The following is a 20,072-nucleotide window of genomic DNA, read 5'->3' as shown; positions in this document are numbered from 1 at the left end:
AGGTGATGAGAATCTGGTCTACAAATCTTGAGAACAAGCTTATTAATTAATAAACAGTTTCTCAGGGTTCTTTTGCTCTCTCCCACTGTGTCTGTAAAGTCCCAAGGCAACTTTTCTTATAAACCAGTGAGAGTGGGAGTGTGGAGTGGCTTTATATCTGGTTCTCATTTATTCTAAATATGCAGTCGTTTTGGGATCCCAGTTTTATGGGAACAAGACTACATTCTCCACTTTGGGCAGGTCATAGGTTTAACTCTTTCCCACTGGCCTCACAAGGCACTAAAAACCACACATCAATTTTGCTTCAATAGACAAATGCCTAAAGGGAAAATTGGGCTTCAGGGTTCATCTGACCTCTCTGGATTCTGTCTTTCATTAATATTTTGGCCTGAAAATTCTATATGGTGTTGTCAGATCTTTAATGTTTTTAAGAGATTAAAAAATAATTTCTTCAGCATTTTAAGTTGTATTCAGCTGGAAGTTTTGTCCAAATAACCTCTTCCACCATATTATTGGAAACAGAACTCTTACTATGTTTTAAATGAAACAGATTTTAATAGATCAAAATAAGAGCTGTTTTTATGTTGTGGACTCTCAATTTTGTATAATAATTCATTGAAAATTTTTTGTTCAATTTTAAATTTCCTACTCAGAAATAGCTGAGGACATGTATACACTGCCTTTATCAAACATCATATAATCATCTTGACTAGTTGCCTTACTGACTTTTTAATTTTGGTTGCTACCAGTGTTAATTACACAGACTTTAAAAAAAAATTATCAAAGCAAAATTTTCCAGAGCTTAATTATTATTTTACTTTTTCTTCTTTTAATTTTCACTTATATTTCACCTGTATTTTACAGATTACATAACAATCTTGAGGGTTTTTTTTAGCACATGACAGTTTTCAGAAACTTTCACATACCCGTTTAGTCTTTAGAATACAGTGTGTACTAGGCAAGGTGCGTAAACTCATCACCTTTGTCAGATGAGTCACTGGGAGAAATGGAGCTGTCTTGGAGCCTCATGAGTGGCAGGTAAGTGGCTGTGACGCAGGGCTCTAATTCCATTTTCCTGACCCCTGGTTCTGTTTCCTTACACTGGCTCTCTGCCATCTCTTTAGTTCGTTAGTGCTTGAAGGAAAAATATAAAAACAGAATCTAGAGGTGATTTGTGAGTTTTGTTACCAAAATCAAAATGTCTTTTCCCTTCAACTGGTAGAAGGTGTATTCTATCGTGGGCCCTTCAACATGATGCGTCTCTGCGGTATGAAACTGAATGAAGAATAGTTCCTGACTCTGCTAAATTCTGTTCATTTGGCACTTTTGAGATTTTCTTTTCAAGTTACAAAACATACCATATGTACAAAAGTGCGTATATCATGCATAGCTTAAAAATAAGTATTATCTTAATATCTATAGTTTGATTGTTAATCTTGTTGCTCCGAATGGGTCACAGTTTAAATAAGATTTAGGTTTAGTGCTGTAACATTTAATACTACATTATGCATAATGATATGATCTTTCAAGAGGGCATGTGTTAACCTGATGTGTGTTATTTTGTTAATTTTTAAACTTTCTCAGGTCTTTGACATTTTGAATTCAGCTGAGTTAATCTGTCTGATGAGGCATATATCAATACCTAAAAACTTTACTGTTGAATGCATGGTTGCTATGAATCATAACAGCAAGAATGCAAGCATTTGGCTGGGCTGTGGGCACACTGACAAAGGACAGCTCTCCTTTCTTGACTTAAATACAGAAAGATACACTTCTGCGGTAAGTCCAAATACCATTTAAATTAGTGAAACTCCAGAAAACTCACTTTGCAAATTATTTTAAAGCATAAACCAATTGAAAATTACTTAGGGGTACTCAGTGTGCAGGTGCGAAGTGTCCAGGACTTGAAGAACCGGCATTTGGTTTTGGACACAGCTATTTGGGTTCAACCGCTGGGCAGAACCTTTTGTCAGGGGCCCAGCCAAGAACCAGGCCCGTGAGATTCCCGAGGGTGTCCATGACTTTCAAGTGGACTGCAGTGACTGGTTCTTTAAAAAAAAAAAAAAAGTTACTTGCGATAATATATATATATATATATGTGTATATATATATATAATATATATATATAATATAATATAGGAGTGTTATTAAATTAGCTTCCTGTTAAAACAAGTGTATTCACATGAAATGAAGTAGTGTGTGTTTTATTTTAAAATCACAGTATATGTGTGTCTTAGGTCAGGAATGCTAGAAACACAGCCTGAAACAGAGAATCTTATATGAGTGATTCAAGGAGAGAGAAACTTTTAAGGAGGTATGGGAAGCCACATAGATCAGGGGAAGAAGCTTAGCAAAAATGTAGTGTCTGAGGAAGTCTAGCCTCAGTCTTTACCCACAAGAAACTCTGGAATGTGAATAACGGCACAGATTTATCCCTTCACCAGGCAAGGGGTCCAGTATTTCATTCCCACTTATCAGTCAGTCATCAGCTGCAATTTGCCCAAGGGTAGGGGTGGCATAACCTCCCAACCATTTCTTAACAAGCCAGCTCCCATGAGCTGAAGGTAGTGAAGGGTGCAGCTCTGAGCTCTTAGTAGCCAACACTCAGAGCAGCCAGAGGTGGGTGATAGAGGAGATCTGGGCATGGCTTCTGCAAGATGGATCAATAAATTATATTGGGAAATATAAGGTAAATTTCTAGACTTAAAAAACCTTATATTTTGACTGTTGCCTTGAAAGAAATGTTGTACCTAAACATTATTCTTAAGGTTGAACAATCCTCTTATATTATTTTGATGGAGTGGGAAATGATACTGAGAAGTAATTTTCAATTTTTAGTTTCAGGTGCATTCTAGGCAGGCTTTTTTTTTTTTTTTTTTTTTTTTTTTTGCCAGTTAACTCATTTATTGTTGAAAGTTAAATAAAATTGGCATTGTTTTAAAAATGAAAACCAAGAAAGTAAAAAGAGTTAAGTATGTGGATTACATAATATTTTCATTCTATGTAAGTTCTAGTCACTTAAGCTAGAACCAAGTCCTTTAGAGCGTGTTTTCTTTTCTTAACAGGAAGTTACTGATAGTAGAATATTGTGCCTAGCCTTGGTGCATCTTCCTGTTGAAAAGGAAAGCTGGATTGTATCTGGAACACAGTCTGGCATGCTCCTCGTCATCAATACTGAAGATGAGAGAAAGAGGCACACTCTTGAAAAGATGACTGATTCTGTTACTTGCTTGTATTGCAATTCCTTTTCCAAGCAAAGGTAAGGTAGTGATTTTGACCATTGGGGGAAAATTACATATCTTTTAGATGACTTAATTGTGTGCAAAATTGTTACAGTATCAAGAAAGGTTGCTCATTTTTAACATTTTTCCATTGGTTGCATATATTAAAGGGAACTATAGGAGGCCACGAAGATATTTGCATTTTTCTGTATACAGATCAAGCTGAGACAGTTAAAAAATAGGTCAGTCATTTCTTCAGGCTTCCAGCCTTGCTCCTGGTTTTATCTCAACTATGGCTCTAACTCTTCACCACTCAGCACATCAGTTGATTTTTGTAGAGCCTCTTCAAAAATGAGTTCTCATTCATTCTTACTTTGAATACATGTATATCAATAAACTGTTAATGCCAGTCTAAAGCATATCACTTAACTAACTACCAAACTGGAAAAAAAACTTCAGTAGATGAGTTCAGAAGTTGTCAATAGTGAAATGGCTTAACCATTATCAGTCGAAAAGATTTTATCTCAGGAATTTATTGAAATGGCAGAATTTCAGGTGTAACAGGTTGGTTGCTGTAATATTTGGGGCAGTATGATTTCCAGGAGCCATTTAGATTATGCACCATATACTTCTCTGGTTTAAGTCAGTACTGGAAAATAAAAAGTATTAGAAAAATGTGAAGTCCAAGTTTTTGGTGGCTAAAATATAAACTCCACTGGCAATTTTGGAGTTGAAATTATTTGGATACTGTCAAATAAAAATTTCATCAGATGAGGTCAAATAGGCAAGGAAGACTTTATATTTAAGATTATTGCAATAGGGGAGAGGGATTGGACTCAGCTCTGCTGAAATAAAAGGTGGGAGATTTTTTAAACCCTGTAATGAGCTAGTGGAAAAGTACTGGAGGACATTGGGGGAGGGGGAGGGGGAGGGTCAGTGTGATTAGGTTATCTGTGTTTGCTGATTGTTGCTTATTGAAGTAGGCTCCTACCCTCCCACAAAGAATGAGAGAAGGGGTGCCATCCTTCCTGATGACATTTCAGAGAGGGCACCCAGATCCTTGAGAAAAGACATTCTTGAGTTGTAAAACTTGAAGAAGCTCTACATCTTAAATGGGCAGAGAAAGAAGTTGCAATGTAAGTTTTCTCAAGTAAATGCTCTAAGGAAAAGGAGGTAGAGGCCAATAATCAGGAAGAAACCTATCTAAAGTTTAGTTAAGGTAGGTGGGATGTTAAGACCATCTTGGTCAATATAAGCATTATTTTTGTAACAATTCTGACATTTTTTCTTTTAGCAAGCAGAAAAATTTCCTTTTAGTGGGAACTGCTGATGGCAACTTAGCAATTTTTGAAGATAAAACGGTTAAGGTAAATGTTGAATGCATTCTGCATGAGAATTTAAGTTCTTTGTTTTATGTTTACTCATCACCACCTTCCTTCTAACTGATATAAACTCCCTGAGATTCTGGATCATATATTCTGCTTTTTACCTTTCTATTGCTTCAGGAAGTGTTGAACACAGTACATTCTCTATAAGTACTTACTGATTAACTGTATATTTTATAGGAATGAACCAAGGATGAATTGATAAATGAGATCTGCTTTATAAGGTTAGGGATGGAAATAATTCCATTTTTATATAAGTGAAGTAGATAATTTCTTATAAATACATTGTGGAAAAAACAGGGGAAACACGTTTTAAGTCTGGCTTGCTACCAACCTGTTCTTTCTTTTTTTTTCTTTTTTTTAACATATTTATTGGAGTATAATTGCTTTACAATGGTGTGTTAGTTTCTGCTGTATAACAAAGTGAATCAGCTATATGTATACATACATCCCCATATCTCCTCCCTCTTGCATCTCCCTCCCTCCCACCCTCCCTATCCCACCCCTCTAGGTGGACACAAAGCACTGAGCTGATCTCCCTGTGCTATGCAGCTGCTTCCCACTAGCTATCTATTTTACATTTGTTAGTGTATATATGTCAGTGCCACTCTCTCACTTCGTCCCAGCTTACCCTTCTCCCTCCCTGTGTCCTCAAGTCCATTCTCTATGTCTGTGTCTTTATTCCTGTCCTGCCCCTAGGTTCTTCAGAACCATTTTTTCTTTTTAGACTCCATATATATGTGTTAGCATACGGTATTTATTTTTTTCTTTCTGACTTAATTCACTCTGTATGACTGTCTCTAGGTCCATCTACCTTGCTAAAAATAACTCAATTTCATTTCTTTTTATGGCTGAGTAATATTCCATTGTATATATGTGCCACATCTTCTTTATCCATTCATCTGTTGATGGACACCTAGGTTGCTTCCATGTCCTGGCTATTGTAAATAGTGCTGCAGTGAACATTGTGGTACATGACTCTTTTTGAATTATGGTTTTCTCAGGGTATATGCCCAGTAGTGGGATTGCTGGGTCGTATGGTAGTTCTATTTTTAGTTTTTTAAGGAACCTCCATACTGTTCTCCATAGTGGCTGTATCAATTTACATTCCCACCAACAGTGCAGAAGGGTTCCCTTTTCTCCACACCCTCTCCAGAATTTATTGTTTGTAGATTTTTTTGACAATGGCTATTCTGACCAGTGTGAGGTGATACCTTATTGTAGTTTTGATTTGCATTTCTCTAATGATTAGTGATGTTGAGCGTCCTTTCATGTGTTTGTTGGCAATCTGTGTATCTTCTTTGGAGAAATGTCCATTTAGGTCTTCTGCCCATTTTTGGATTGGGTTGTTTGTTTTTTTGATATTGAGCTGCATGAGCTGCTTGTATATTTTGAAGATTAATCCTTTGTCAGTTGCTTCATTTGCAGATATTTTCTCCCATTCTGAGGGTTGTCTTTTCATTCTTGTTTATGGTTTCCTTTGCTGTGCAAAAGCCTTTAAGTTTCATTAGGTCCCATTTGTTTACTTTTGTTTTTATTTCCATTTCTCTAGGTGGTTAACCTGTTCTTTAACCTTGAAGAAATCATGTGACTTTCTGTTATTAAGGTTCACATTTATCATTAAAGAATTAATTTCTCCATCCATCATTCATCTGTGGTTCTATCTAGTCATTCAACATCCTACCCATTCATACTCTTTGTTATCAAAAAAGCTTATTATCTAATGAGAGACAAAGACGTAATTATAGTATAATCCCTAAGTTACTTCCGGTACAAGTTTTGCATGGAGAAGTGAAGAGATTGGTTATAAGGATAACACATTGAATACCATTTGAATTAAATCCTGTTTTTATAAGTCCTTTGAAAAATGTATCCTGAATTTTTATTTTAATACCTCTAACCATTTAAGATGGGAAAGTAGTTTTTAGAAAGCTGAAATTTTACACTGTTTCATTCTGTGGCTACTCAATTTACTGAATGTGTTTTCTCTTTTTGGCAAAGTGTAAAGGAGCTGCTCCTTTGAAGACACTCAATATAGGAAATGTCAGCACTCCACTGATGTGTTTGAGTGAATCCATGAATTCAACCGAGAAAAACATTATGTGGGGAGGATGTGGTACAAAAGTTTTCTCATTTTCTGATGATTTCACCATTCAGAAACGGATTGAGACCAGGACAAATCAGCTGTAAGTTATTCTTATCTATGCAACTCATTTACCATATTTTTCATTTTTATTCTTTACAATCAAGCCAGTAATGCTATTGATAATCCCAAACAAAGATCTTTCAAAATGCGTACTTTATTTTTCTATTGTAAATTTAAATATTCATTATAGAACTTAGAAAGCAGAGGAACATTAAAAAATCACCCAGTCTAATCACATTTGGGATAAAATATGAAAACTCATAGTAATTTTAGTAGTATCTATCAATCTAATTTTTTATTATTTTCATTATCTCTGTATCAAATTAAACATGGAATTTGAGAGGCAGCAACTCATTATTTTACTAAAGATACGGATTTAACACATGTATTTTGTATAATTTTCTTTGTTCTTTCTTTTTTTATTGAGGTATAGTTGATTTACAATATTATATAAGTTCCAGGGGTACAACATAGTGATTCACAATTTTTAAAGTTTATATTCCATTTATAGTTATAAACTATTGGCTATATTCCCTGTGTTGTACTATATATTGTTATAGCTTATTTATTTTATACATAGTAGTTTGTACCTCTTAATCCCCTAACATTATCTTGGCCCTCCCCACCTTCCCTATCCCAACTGGTAAACACTAGTCTGTTCTCTGTATCTGTGAGTCTGTTTCTATTTTGTTATATTCACTAGTTTGTTTTATTTTTTAGATTCTATGTAGAAGTGATATCAAACAGTATTTGTTTTTCTTTTACTTATTTCACTTATCATAATAACCTCTAAGTCCATCCATGTTGTTGCAAATGGCAAAATTTCATTCTTTTTTATAGCTGGGTATTATTCTATTTTATATGTATATATACCACATCTTCTTTATCCATTCATCTGTTGATGGACACTTAGGTTGCTTCCATATCTTGGCTATTGTAAATAATGCTACTATGAATATTAAGGTGTGTGTATCTTTTCAAATTAGTGTTTTCATTTTTTTGGATAAATACCCAGGAGTGGAATTGCTGGGGCATATGGTAGTTCTATTTTTAGTTTTTTGAGAAACCTCCATACTGTTTCCCACAGTGGCTGCACCAATTTACATTCTCACCAACAGTGTATGAGGTTTCCCTTCTCTCCACATTCTTGCCAATATTTATTATTTGTGGTTTTTTTGATGAGAGCCATTCTGACAGGTGTAAGGTGATATCTCACTGTGGTTTTAATTTGTATTTCTCTGATGATTAATGATGTTGAGCATCTTTTCATGTGCCTGCAGACCATCTGTATGTCTTCTTTGGAAAAACGTCTGTTCAGGTCTTCTGCCCATTTTTTAATTGGGTTTTTTGTTTTTTCTGATGTTGAGTTATAGGAGCTGTCTATATATTATGGATATTAACCCCTTATCAATCGTATCATTTGCAAATATCTTCTTCCATTCAGTAGGTTGTCTTTTCATTTTGTTGATGGTTTCCTTTGCTGTGCAAAAGCTTTTAAGTTTACTTAGGTCCCATTGTTTATTTTTGCTGTTATTTTCTTTGCTTTAGGAGACAGATCCCCCCAAAAAATTTTGTTACAATTTAAACCAAAGAGTGCTCAGCCTATGTTTTTTTCTAAGAGTTTTATGGTACTTAATCTTACATTTAAGTCTTTAATCCACTTTGAGTTTATTTTTGTATATGCTGTTAGAGAATCTTCTATATTTCATTCTTTTCCATGTAGCTGTTTTTCCTGTTTTTCTAGCACCACTTATTGAAGACACTGTCTTTTCTCCATTGTGCATTCTTGCCTTCTTTGTTGTAGATTAATTGAACATAAGTGGGTGGGTTTATTTCTGGTCTCTTATATTCCATTGATGTATGTGTTTGTTTTTGTGCCAGTACCATACTGTTTTGATTACTGTAGCTTGTAATATAGTCCGGAGTCAGGGAGTGTGATTCCTTAAGTTATGTTCTTTCTCAAGATTGTTTTGGCTATTCAGGTCTTTTGTATTTCCATACAAATTTTTAAAATTATTTGTTCTTGTTCTGTGAAAAATGCCATTGGTATTTTAATAGGGATTGCATTGAATATGTAGATTGCCTTGGGTAGTATGGTCGTTTTAACAATATTAATTCTTCCAATCCATGAACATGGTGTAGCTTTCCATCAGTTTGTGTCATCTTCAGTTTCTTTCATCAGAGTCTTACAGTTTTCTGAGTACAGCTCTTTTATCTGCTGTAGTAGGTTTATTGCTTGTTATTTTATTCTTTTTGATGCAGTTGTTAATGGGATTGTTTCCTTAATTTCTCTTTCTGATTGTTCGTTGTTAGTGTATAGAAATGCAACAGATTTCTGTATCCTGCAAATTTAGTGAATTCATTGATGAGCTCTAGTAGTTTTCTGGTAGCAACTTTAGGATTTTCTATGTATAGTATCATGTCATCTGCAAACAGTGACAGTTTCACTTCTTCCTTTCCAGTTTGGATTCCTTTTATTTCTTTTTCTTGTCTGATAGCTGTGTCTACTTCCAGTATTATGTTGAATAAAAGTAGCGAGAGTGGGCATCCTTGTCTTGGTCCTGATCTTAGAGGGAACGCTTTCAGGTTTTCGCCATTGAGAATGATGTTAGCTATGTGCTTGTCATATATGGCCTGTATTATGTTGAGATATGTTCCCTCTATGACTACTTTCTGTTGAGTTTTTATCATAAATGGATGTTGAATTTTGTCAAAAGCCTTTTCTGCCTCTATTGAGATGATCGTATGATTTTTATTCTTCAGTTTGTTAATGTGGTGTGATTGATTTGTGGATATTGTGGATATTTGTGGATATTGAAAAATCCTTGCATTGCTGGGTTAAATCCTACTTGATAATGGTATATGATCATTTTAATGTATTGTTGGATTTGGTTTGCTAATATTTTGTTGAGGATTTTTGCATCTATGTTTATCAGTGATACTGGCCTGTAATTTTCTTTTTTATGTGTTTTCTTTGTCTGGTTTTTAGTATTGAGGTGATGCTGGCCTCATAGAATGAATTCAGGAGCATTCCTTCCTCTAATATTCTGAAATATTTTGAGAAGGATAGATGTTAAAACTCTTCTCTAAATGATTGGTAGAATTCATTTGTGGAGCTCTCTGGTCCTGGACTTTTGTTCGCAAAGTATTCTATTCAGAATGGTTAGGGGATAATATGAAATAATTGCCAAATACTCTAGCCTGTTTCTTTTTCAAAATAGTGTTAATCCTTTATATGCATTAAGAGCTAACATAATAAGGTTGCATTATATTTTGAAATACTAGAAAAATGAAATGACATTCTTTTCTTTCCCCCTAGGTTTTCTTATGCATCTTTCAGTGATTCCAACATCATAGCAGTGGTGGTAGACACGGCTCTTTATGTTGCTAAGAAAAATAGCCCATTTGTGGAAGTATGGGACAAGAAGACTGAAAAACTCTGTGAACTGATAGACTGTGTGCACTTTTTAAAGTAAATTATTATTTTTTTAATTTTATTGTGAAAAGAATACTACATGAGACCTACCCAATTAACAAAATTTTAAGTGTACAATATGTTGTTGACTGTAGGTACAGTGTCATTGGTTCTTTATTTTATGCCTGTAAGAGCTGTCCTTACACTTCATATTTCACAGAGAGAGGAAGTATGGCTTATTTTTCTTCCTTTCTACTTCTAAATGGAAAAATGTTAAAAAAAAAACAAACAACCCTCAGAAACAAAATTGTTAATGCTTTTCAGCACCATCTGTTGGTATCCAACAAATTTCATTTTTGAAAAAAAAATAGGCACATAATAGATATGGTTTCCTCAAGGTATTACAAAGAAAAAGTCACAAAACAATATAAAATATGGGTGAAAAAATGTACTGGATTGACCAGTGCACTAAGGAGGGAAGATCAAGATGCCAGACTGAGGCCGCAGTGCTCAGTCTGATACAGTGTGTCGGAGACTTCCCATCAAGCACATCCCTTGTTTGCTGCTGCTGGCACACAGGACCATTGCCAGCCTTATTTGCTAGATACTTCATAGTTTTGTTCTGGTTTTACAGTATAGATTTTTTTATCTGCTGGAGAACATTTAGATTATATACTGTATCCATAAAATTAGATTTCAGAGTTTACTTTCCTAACACCTTCTTAGTTTTTCTCTGGATGGTGAGGAAATTTATGTTCAGAAGAGCTGACAGTTCTGCCTGGTAAAGGGTCCCTTACTTCATGAAATTCTTTTACTTCTGGATACCTCATTTTTGTCATGAATTACTCATTAGCTCAGTGAAAAATTCAGTCGTTTGTATTCATATCTTTTACATGTAGATGATTATAATTTTATTTTCCTCTATAACTTTTAGACTTCATAAAAACCTTTTGAAACTAACTTTTTTTTTCCTTTATATTGGACAAATTGGTTCTTTTTTTTTTTGCTGGATTACATAGGCTTATTAATAAAAATTGTATCTATCTTATTTATTTCAGAATTTCTTGAAGTTAGGAGACAATTATGTTATCTTTGGTCATTTATGCTTTATGTAGTAAAACGTGACTCTTTGACATACTATATTTAGCAAAATTAGTTCTGTACAATTTTAATAGTATGTAATGTATGCTGTCATGTATTCATAATTTAAAATGTTATATATGTGTGTGTGTGTCTGTATATACAGAGAGAGACACACATTTTTTTTATCTCTTTATTTCTGAAAAACGTATTAATGCATACTTTCCTTACGGTTTTTAGGGAGGAGCTGGTCAAAGCAAACAAGGAAGCGAAACACCAAATGTCTTATTCTGGGAGAGTGAAAACTCTCTGCCTCCAGAAGAACACTGCCCTCTGGATAGGGACTGGGGGGGGCCATATCTTACTCCTTGATCTTTCAGCTCGTCGAATCATCTGTATAATTCACAGCTTTTGTGATTCTGTTAGGGCCATGATGACTGCACAGTTAGGCAAGTTTCTTTCCTTTAGATCTTGTTTTTCATATTCTCTAAGACTATAAAAATATGTTTTTATTTTAAATTTAAGTTTTCTCTTCACTTTCCAGCGTCATGTGAAGTGTCTCAGAAGTTCACAGTGAAATTTTGCAGGATGTATTTTGAATAGGGCCCTTAAAAACACGGAGGGAATTGATGTTTTTAGTCCCATAAGAGAAGCATATTATTCTAACTGACACTAAATTTGGGTCTTACTTTCTCTTTGTTCTTTATAATTAAGAGAAAAACATATAATGTTGAGTATTTTTAAGTTTTTGACCAAAGAAATTAAAACAGGTGTTTATTTTGATCATAGTTTAAGCTTCCTACTAGTTTTTCATTCTATAAATAAATTTATATTCTTGTAGCAATATATGCCGAACTTCACAATTTACAAATATTGACAAATCATAATGTTTTACTCAAGCTTTTATGTTTTATCTTGTTACTCCTTTTCTACTTAAGTATGAAAAAATCATGATAGCACATGATACTCACACTTAACTATCTTCTTTTGACTATTTGCTTTAGGGAATAGACTTAGTATATATAGAGTTGATCACAAAAATGGGGTTAAGTTCTGCAAAACTAGAGTTAATGTAGCTTTAGCAAATGAGAAATAAAATGTTTAACAGGGTAAAGAGAATAGTAAATTCCTTTTACAGGAATATATTAAGGGCTGAGATAAATGTTTCTCCTCAACCTCACCCATTGTCCATGAATGGGTGTCAGAGTTGCACAGGAGTTAGAATGAGGTGCTCCTAGTGACTGGTGACTACCAGGACACACGTCCACACCAGCAAAGTAGTAGGTGTGCAGGGGGTCGTCCCTCTAGTCTTACTCACCAAGGTTGTTTTATCCTTTAATTTAATTTGTATGTATTGAGTTGGCCAAAAAGTTCATTCGAGTTTTTCCATACGAACTTTTTGGCCAGCCCAATACTTTGGCATCCAAATGGTTGTTCATTACTGACATTATAGTGAGATTTCAATGGGTTTTATTGATTTTTTAAATAATTTAAACTTATTGTACAATGTATGGCATGATCTGGCTTCACTGTAGTTCTCTAGCCCTTATCATTTGCCATATTCCTCTCTGCTCTTTCTGGTCTAGAAGAACATTCAGTCCCTCTTAAATACTATGCTTCACCCTACCTCAAGGTTTTATGTGTGTGGTTTCATCTTCTGCCTAGTTAACTTAGTTACTGAGTAGTAACTAATCTCCTCACTAGACCGTAAACTCCATGTGGGTTGGCTCTGCTTGTGTTTGTTCCCTTTTATTCCCATGGCCTAGCCTAGGGCCTAGTACATAGAGGCTTTTGATAAATATTTGTTGAATAAATTATTGAATGACTTGAGAATAAAGTATGGTTATGTGACAGGGTATCAGTATATTATCTGTCCATGCAACTCTCTATCCAGATGCTTCACATTTGATCAGTGCCTTATAGTATCCAAAGCACTTTCGCACACACTATCTCTTCGACATATAACTTTGGCTGGAGGGGTACTGTATAAATATTGAACCCATTTTGCAGAAAGGTTAAGCTATTTTCTCAGATTCACACAATTAATAAGAATGATAAAAAGGAGTAGATCACAAATTTTCTAACTTTAAAAAATTTCTGGTCATCTTGGAGAGTTTTTTTATTCAGTATAGTTGAGGGATCTCATAAATAATGGAATTGTAAGTTAAGTTCCAAGGTTTTTGTGTCTTAAATATGAACAGTTGTACTCTTTGAAGTCCAACTTATTATATTGCTTTAACAGAAAACTTTTATTTTTTTATAAAGGAAGCCTTAAAAATGTCATGCTGGTTTTGGGGTATAACCGGAAGAGTATTGAAGGTATGCAACATCAAAAAGGTAATGTTTAATAGGATATACTGGATTCCAAGCAGAGTGCAATGATGTGAATGATTATAACATATTATGTGTTTATACATTTACAGTAAATATTACATATGCTATAAAACTTTAGGCATTTTTAATTGGTAGCTTCTTTATAGTGCAAATAATTTATTTTTTATTTTATTTTATTTTTTTAACATCTTTATTGGGGTATAATTGCTTTACAATGGTGTGTTAGTTTCTGCTTTATAACAAAGTGAATCAGTCATACATAAACATATATTCCCATATGTCTTCCCTCCTGCATCTCCCTCCCTCCCACCCTCCCTATCCCACCCCTCCAGGCTGTCACAGGGCACCGAGCCAATATCCCTGTGCCATGTGGCTGCTTCCCACTAGCTATCTACCTTACTACGTTTGTTAGTGTGTATATGTCCATGACTCTCTCTCGCCCTGTCACAACTCACCCTTCCCCCTCCCCATAACCTCAAGTCTGTTCTCTAGGAGGTCTGCGTCTTTATTCCTGCCTTACCCCTAGGTTCTTCATGACATTTTTTTTTCTTAAATTCCATATATATGTGTTAGCATACGGTATTTGTCTTTTTCTTTCTGATTTACTTCACTCTGTATGACAGACTCTAGGTCTATCCACCTCATTACAAATAGCTCAATTTCGTTTCTTTTTATGGCTGAGTAATATTCCATTGTATATATGTGCCACATCTTCTTTATCCATTCATCCGATGATGGGCACTTAGGTTGTTTCCATCTCCGGGCTATTGTAAATAGAGCTGCAATGAACATTGTGGTACATGACTCTTTTTGAATTTTGGTTTTCTCAGGGTATATGCCCAGTAGTGGGATTGCTGGGTCATATGGTAGTTCTATTTGTAGTTTTTTAAGGAACCTCCATACTGTTCTCCATAGTGGCTGAACCAATTCACATTCCCACCAGCAGTGCAAGAGTGTTCCCTTTTCTCCACACCCTCTCCAGCCTTTATTGTTTCTAGATTTTTTGATGATGGCCATTCTGACTGGTGTGAGATGATATCTCATTGTAGTTTTGATTTGCATTTCTCTAATGATTAATGATGTTGAGCATTCTTTCATGTCTTTGTTGCCAGTCTGTATATCTTCTTTGGAGAAATGTCTATTTAGGTCTTCTGCCCATTTTTGGATTGGGTTGTTTGTTTTTTTGTTATTGAGCTGCATGAGCTGCTTGTAAATTTTGGAGATTAATCCTCTGTCGGTTGCTTCATTTGCAAATATTTTCACCCATTCTGAGGGTTGTCTTTTGGTCTTGTTCATGGTTTCCTTTGCTGTGCAAAAGCTTTGAAGATTCATTAGGTCCCATTTGTTTATTTTTGTTTTTATTTCCATTACTCTAGGAGGTGGGTCAGAAAGGATCTTGCTGTGATTTATGTCATAGAGTGTTCTGCCTATGTTTTCCTCTAAGAGTTTGATAGTTTCTGGCCTTACATTTAGGTCTTTAATCCATTTTGAGCTTATTTTTGTGTATGGTGTTAGGGAGTGATCTAATCTCATACTTTTACATGTAGCTGTCCAGTTTTCCCAGCACCACTTATTGAAGAGGCTGTCCTTTCTCCACTGTACATTCCTGCCACCTTTATCAAAGATAAGGTGACCATATGTGTGTGGGTTTATCTCTGGGCTTTCTATCCTGTTCCATTGATCTATCTTTCTGTTTTTGTGCCAGTACCATACCGTCTTGATAACTGTAGCTTTGTAGTATAGTCTGAAGTCTGGGAGCCTGATTCCTCCAGTTCCTTCTTTCGTTCTCAAGATTGCTGTGGCTATTCGGGGTCTTTTGTGTTTCCATACAAATTGCAAAATTTTTTGTTCTAGTTGCGTGAAAAATGCCAATGGTAGTTTGATAGGGATTGCATTGAATCTATAGATTGCTTTGGGTAGTAGAGTCATTTTCACAATGTTGATTCTTCCAATCCAAGAACATGGTATATCTCTCCATCTATTTGTATCATCTTTAATTTCTTTCATCAGTGTCTTATAATTTTCTGCATACAGGTCTTTTGTCTCCTTAGGTAGGTTTATTCCTAGATATTTTATTCTTTTTGTTGCAGTGGTAAATGGGAGTGTTTTCTTGATTTCACTTTCAGATTTTTCATCATTAGTATATAGGAATGCCAGAGATTTCTGTGCATTAATTTTGTATCCTGCCACTTTACCAAATTCATTGATTAGCTCTAGTAGTTTTCTGGTAGCATCTTTAGGATTCTCTATGTATAGGATCATGTCATCTGCAAACAGTGACAGCTTTACTTCTTCTTTTCCGATTTGGATTCCTTTTATTTCCTTTTCTTCTCTGATTGCTGTGGCTAAAACTTCCAAAACTATGTTGAATAACAATGGTGAGAGTGGGCAACCTTGTCTTGTTCCTGATCTTAGTGGAAATGCTTTCAGTTTTTCACCATTGAGGATGATGTTGGCTGTGGGCTTGTCATATATGGCCTTTATTATGTTGAGGAAAGTTCCCTCTATGCCTACTTTCTGCAGGGTTTTTATCATAAATGGGTGTTGAATTTTGTCAAAAGCTTTCTCTGCATCTATTGAGATGATCATATGTTTTTTCTCCTTCAATTTGTTAATATGGTTTATCACATTGATAGATTTGCGTATATTGAAGAATCCTTGCGTTCCTGGAATAAACCCCACTTGATCATGGTGTATGATCCTTTTAATGTGCTGTTGGATTCTGTTTGCTAGTATTTTGTTGAGGATTTTTGCATCTATGTTCATCAGTGATATTGGCCTGTAGTTTTCTTTCTTTGTGACATCCTTGTCTGGTTTTGGTATCAAGGTGATGGTGGCCTTGTAGAAGGAGTTTGGGAGTGTTCCTCCCTCTGCTATATTTTGGAAGAGTTTGAGAAGGATAGGTGTTAGCTCTTTAAATGTTTGATAGAATTCGTCTGTGAAGCCATCTGGTCCTGGGCTTTTCTTTGTTGGAAGATTTTTAATCACAGTTTCAATTTCAGTGCTTTTGATTGGTCTGTTCATATTTTCTATTTCTTCCTGATTCAGTCTTGGCAGGTTGTGCATTTCTAAGAATTTGTCCATTTCTTCCAGATTGTCCATTTTATTGGCATAGAGTTGCTTGTAGTAATCTCTCATGATCTCTTTTATTTCTGCAGTGTCAGTTGTTACCTCTCCTTTTTCATTTCTAATTCTATTGATTTGAGTCTTCTCCCTTTTTTTCTTGATGAGTCTGGCTAGTGGTTTATCTGTTTTGTTTATCTTCTCAAAGAACCAGCTTTTAGTTTTATTGATCTTTGCTATTGTTTCCTTCATTTCTTTTTCATTTATTTCTGATCTGATTTTTATGATTTCTTTCCTTCTGTTAGCTTGGGGGTTTTTTTGTTCTTCTTTCTCTAATTGCTTGAGGTGCAAGGTTAGGTTGTTTATTCGAGATGTTTCCTGCTTCTTGAGGTGGGCTTGTATTGCTATAAACTTCCCCCTTAGAACTGCTTTTGCTGCATCCCACAGGTTTTGGGTCGTTGTGTCTCCATTGTCATTTGTTTCTAGGTATTTTTTGATTTCCTCTTTGATTTCTTCAGTGATCACTTCATTATTAAGTAGTGTGTTGTTTAGCCTCCATGTGTTTGTATTTTTTACAGATCTTTTCCTGTAATTGATATCTAGTCTCATGGCATTGTGGTCAGAAAAGATACTTGATACAGTTTCAATTTTCTTAAATTTACCAAGGCTTGATTTGTGACCCAAGATATGATCTATCCTGGAGAATGTTCCATGAGCACTTGAGAAAAATGTGTATTCTGTTGTTTTTGGATGGAATGTCCTATAAATATCAATTAAGTCCATCTTGTTTAATGTATCATTTAAAGCTTGTGTTTCCTTATTTATTTTCATTTTGGATGATCTGTCCATGGGTGAAAGTGGGGTGTTAAAGTCCCCTACTATGAATGTGTTACTGTCGATTTCCCCTTTTATGGCTGTTAGTATTTGCCTTATGTTATAGTGCAAATAATTTAGATATAAATCTTTAAAATAAATTTTAGTTATTTAGCAGTGTTAAGTATTTATTTTTCAGGTGAAATAGAGATTTCAACCACTATAAAATGAGAACTAGCTCAAACCTAAACTAAATGTGGATATTTTTCCTTACATATTACCTCTATCCATATTATGTCTGATTTTGAACAGTGTTTGAAAAATCTTTATTTCTTTCAGAAAATGAAGTGTTATAGGTTATTAAAGGTCCACACTTATTAAAGTTTAATAGTTATAGAACAAAATACATTATAGAACGTATTTTAAACATTTTCCAAATGTAATTTCTTATAAATGGCAATAATTTAGTACATTATTTACATACACACACACACACACACACACATACACATTTGTCCAAGGCAACTAAATATAAATTAACAAAAAGTAAAATAAAAATGTCTCATGGCAGATCTTTGAAACATGATTTGTTTTTTAATTTTCTAGAGATACAGTCCTGCTTGTCTGTTTGGGACATCAATCTTCCACATGAAGTGAAAAATTTAGAAAAACATATTGGAGTGAGAAAAGAATTAGCTGAAAAAATGAGAAGAATATCTGTTGAATAAGAGAGATCTTGGAAATCTTTGTCTTTGGATGGGAAAATTATTATCTTGTAAATATTCTTTTAAAAATGTTTATATATAAAAAGGGTATTTCAGGGCTTCCCTGGTGGTGCAGTGGTTGAGAGTCCGCCTGCCGATGCAGGGGACGCGGGTTCATGACCCGGTCTGGGAGGATCCCACATGCCGCGGAGCGGCTGGACCCGCGAGCCATGGCCGCTGAGCCTGCGCGTCCTGAGCCTGTGCTTCCCAACGGGAGAGGCCACAACAGTGAGAGGCCCGTGTACCGCCAAAAAAAAAAAAAAAAAAAGGGTATTTCCACTACTTGCTGTTTGCTACTGTGTATATGAAGGACTGTTTATAGGTTTTATTTTGTAAAAATGTATAAAATTAATGTTTCTTATATATCCTAATTAATCTTGTGGATTAAGTAATGAAAGGAAATCGAAAAAGTACTTAATTGCAGTACTCGTAGTGAAATTTACAAAGTGGATAATTTTTTGTTTTGTTACTCATAATGAAGGTAAACTTTATTTTACATTCTGTGATTGACAGGTCTATTGCTGGACTACTTTCTAGATATTCTATAAAATAGAATAAAAATGTTAGAACAGTTTTACATGTAATACATTCCTTCTTAGATTGCTTTTAAATGAAGTTATCATATATGCTTGTAAATAGTCAGTGAATTTGCACTAATAAAGCCCTTTGTTGGGATGTGAGTTCTTTTTGTTCCTGATGCAAGCAGTGCATCTCATACAACTTCACTTTATCTAAAAGAAAATGCCATGAAACGTGCTGATAAGAAACCAACATATTGTCAAAATCCTCCTCTCCAAGAAAGACATAGCCACTCTCTTTTCCTATATTACAACTCTGCCTTTGAATATGGAACCCTGAAGTTTTATAATTGGTGTAAATAAAATGTTCAGTCCTTCAAGTGATATTTTTATGTTTTAATTTTGATTCTAAGTGCTAAGCCAGACCACTGGCTACTTGTTCCTAATTTTCTTCACTCCAAATGTTTCTACTCTTCTTCCTAAATTTGTGACCCTGCAAATTCTACATCATTCAGGTAGAAACTATTTTCAGAATTATAGAATTCTACAACTCCCACTAAGACCATTGGGACAAGAATGTAACATACCAGTTTGCTGAAGAAGAAAGGAGCTTTAGCTATAATTGTACCTGTTAACCTAGTCTTCTAAATTATACTTAAATTGTTTAAAAAAAATTCCCATGGTAGGAGTATCGGGGCTGAGTACCTAGGTAACCATTTAAATGTCATTTCTGCTTTAAGAAAATACATTTTTGGTAAATCTGTTGACCCTGGCCAATATTTATAATTTCAAACAATTCCCTATGATAGGATAACTAGCCCATTTAATAATCTCAAAACTGAGAATTTTATTATATGAAGACTAAATTTCTTTATATTAAGGGTAATTACTAAATTCTTAACCCTGAAAGGTTCTCCATTTTTCAGAGGACCTATATTTTAATTTGTTGTGTAGTTCAAAAAAAAGTCAGAAATGATGGAGCTATTTGTTCCTGTGATATTTCTCATTGTTACTTTGTATTCATATGCCAAAGACAATTATGGAGAAATAGGTAAATGAACATTGTATTTAAATGAAGCAATAAACATTTTTTAAAGCATGTTTGTGAATTTTAAAACTTTGTGATAATGTTTTATTTTTCACATATAAGTCTGTAATCCATCTAAACTTTGTATTCATCTGTGTATGTGACATTCCGCTATAGGAGTTGCTAACTGAAGTATTCTCCTGGAGCTTTATTCAATTTTCTATAGTACAACTAGTTGTCAGGATCTCGGGATAAAACCCAATGGGCATAATGCATTCTATTTTCAAATTCTCATAAAAATTTTCT

The 20,072-nt window shown here is 34.6% G+C and overlaps 1 protein-coding gene across 6 annotated transcripts in view; it reads left to right on the top strand.

The window, feature by feature from the left end:
• LRRK2 (leucine rich repeat kinase 2) overlaps positions 1 to 19,838 on the top strand; it is a 153,718-nt gene extending 133,880 nt beyond the window's left edge. For 4 of the 6 annotated variants that reach the window (XM_073788830.1, XM_073788829.1, XM_033866911.2 and 1 more), the window contains 8 exons: positions 1,585 to 1,779; positions 3,066 to 3,259; positions 4,516 to 4,588; positions 6,608 to 6,792; positions 10,072 to 10,224; positions 11,488 to 11,696; positions 13,513 to 13,584; positions 18,064 to 19,838. In XM_073788830.1, coding sequence (XP_073644931.1) covers positions 1,585 to 1,779; positions 3,066 to 3,259; positions 4,516 to 4,588; positions 6,608 to 6,792; positions 10,072 to 10,224; positions 11,488 to 11,696; positions 13,513 to 13,584; positions 18,064 to 18,185 — 1,203 coding nt within the window. In that variant the 3' untranslated portion in view covers positions 18,186 to 19,838. Of the gene's footprint in view, positions 1 to 1,584; positions 1,780 to 3,065; positions 3,260 to 4,204; positions 4,358 to 4,515; positions 4,589 to 6,607; positions 6,793 to 10,071; positions 10,225 to 11,487; positions 11,697 to 13,512; positions 13,585 to 18,063 lie in introns of those variants that run through there. The other 2 variants (XM_033866912.2, XR_004528996.2) reach the window with 2 other exon arrangements.
• The last annotated feature ends 234 nt before the right edge of the window (positions 19,839 to 20,072 follow it).

Source organism: Tursiops truncatus, chromosome 11 (assembly GCF_011762595.2).
Source record: "Tursiops truncatus isolate mTurTru1 chromosome 11, mTurTru1.mat.Y, whole genome shotgun sequence".
Taxonomy (NCBI): domain Eukaryota; kingdom Metazoa; phylum Chordata; class Mammalia; order Artiodactyla; family Delphinidae; genus Tursiops; species Tursiops truncatus.
Note: the sequence above shows the minus strand (reverse complement) of the source record. Positions and strands in the feature narration are given on the sequence as shown.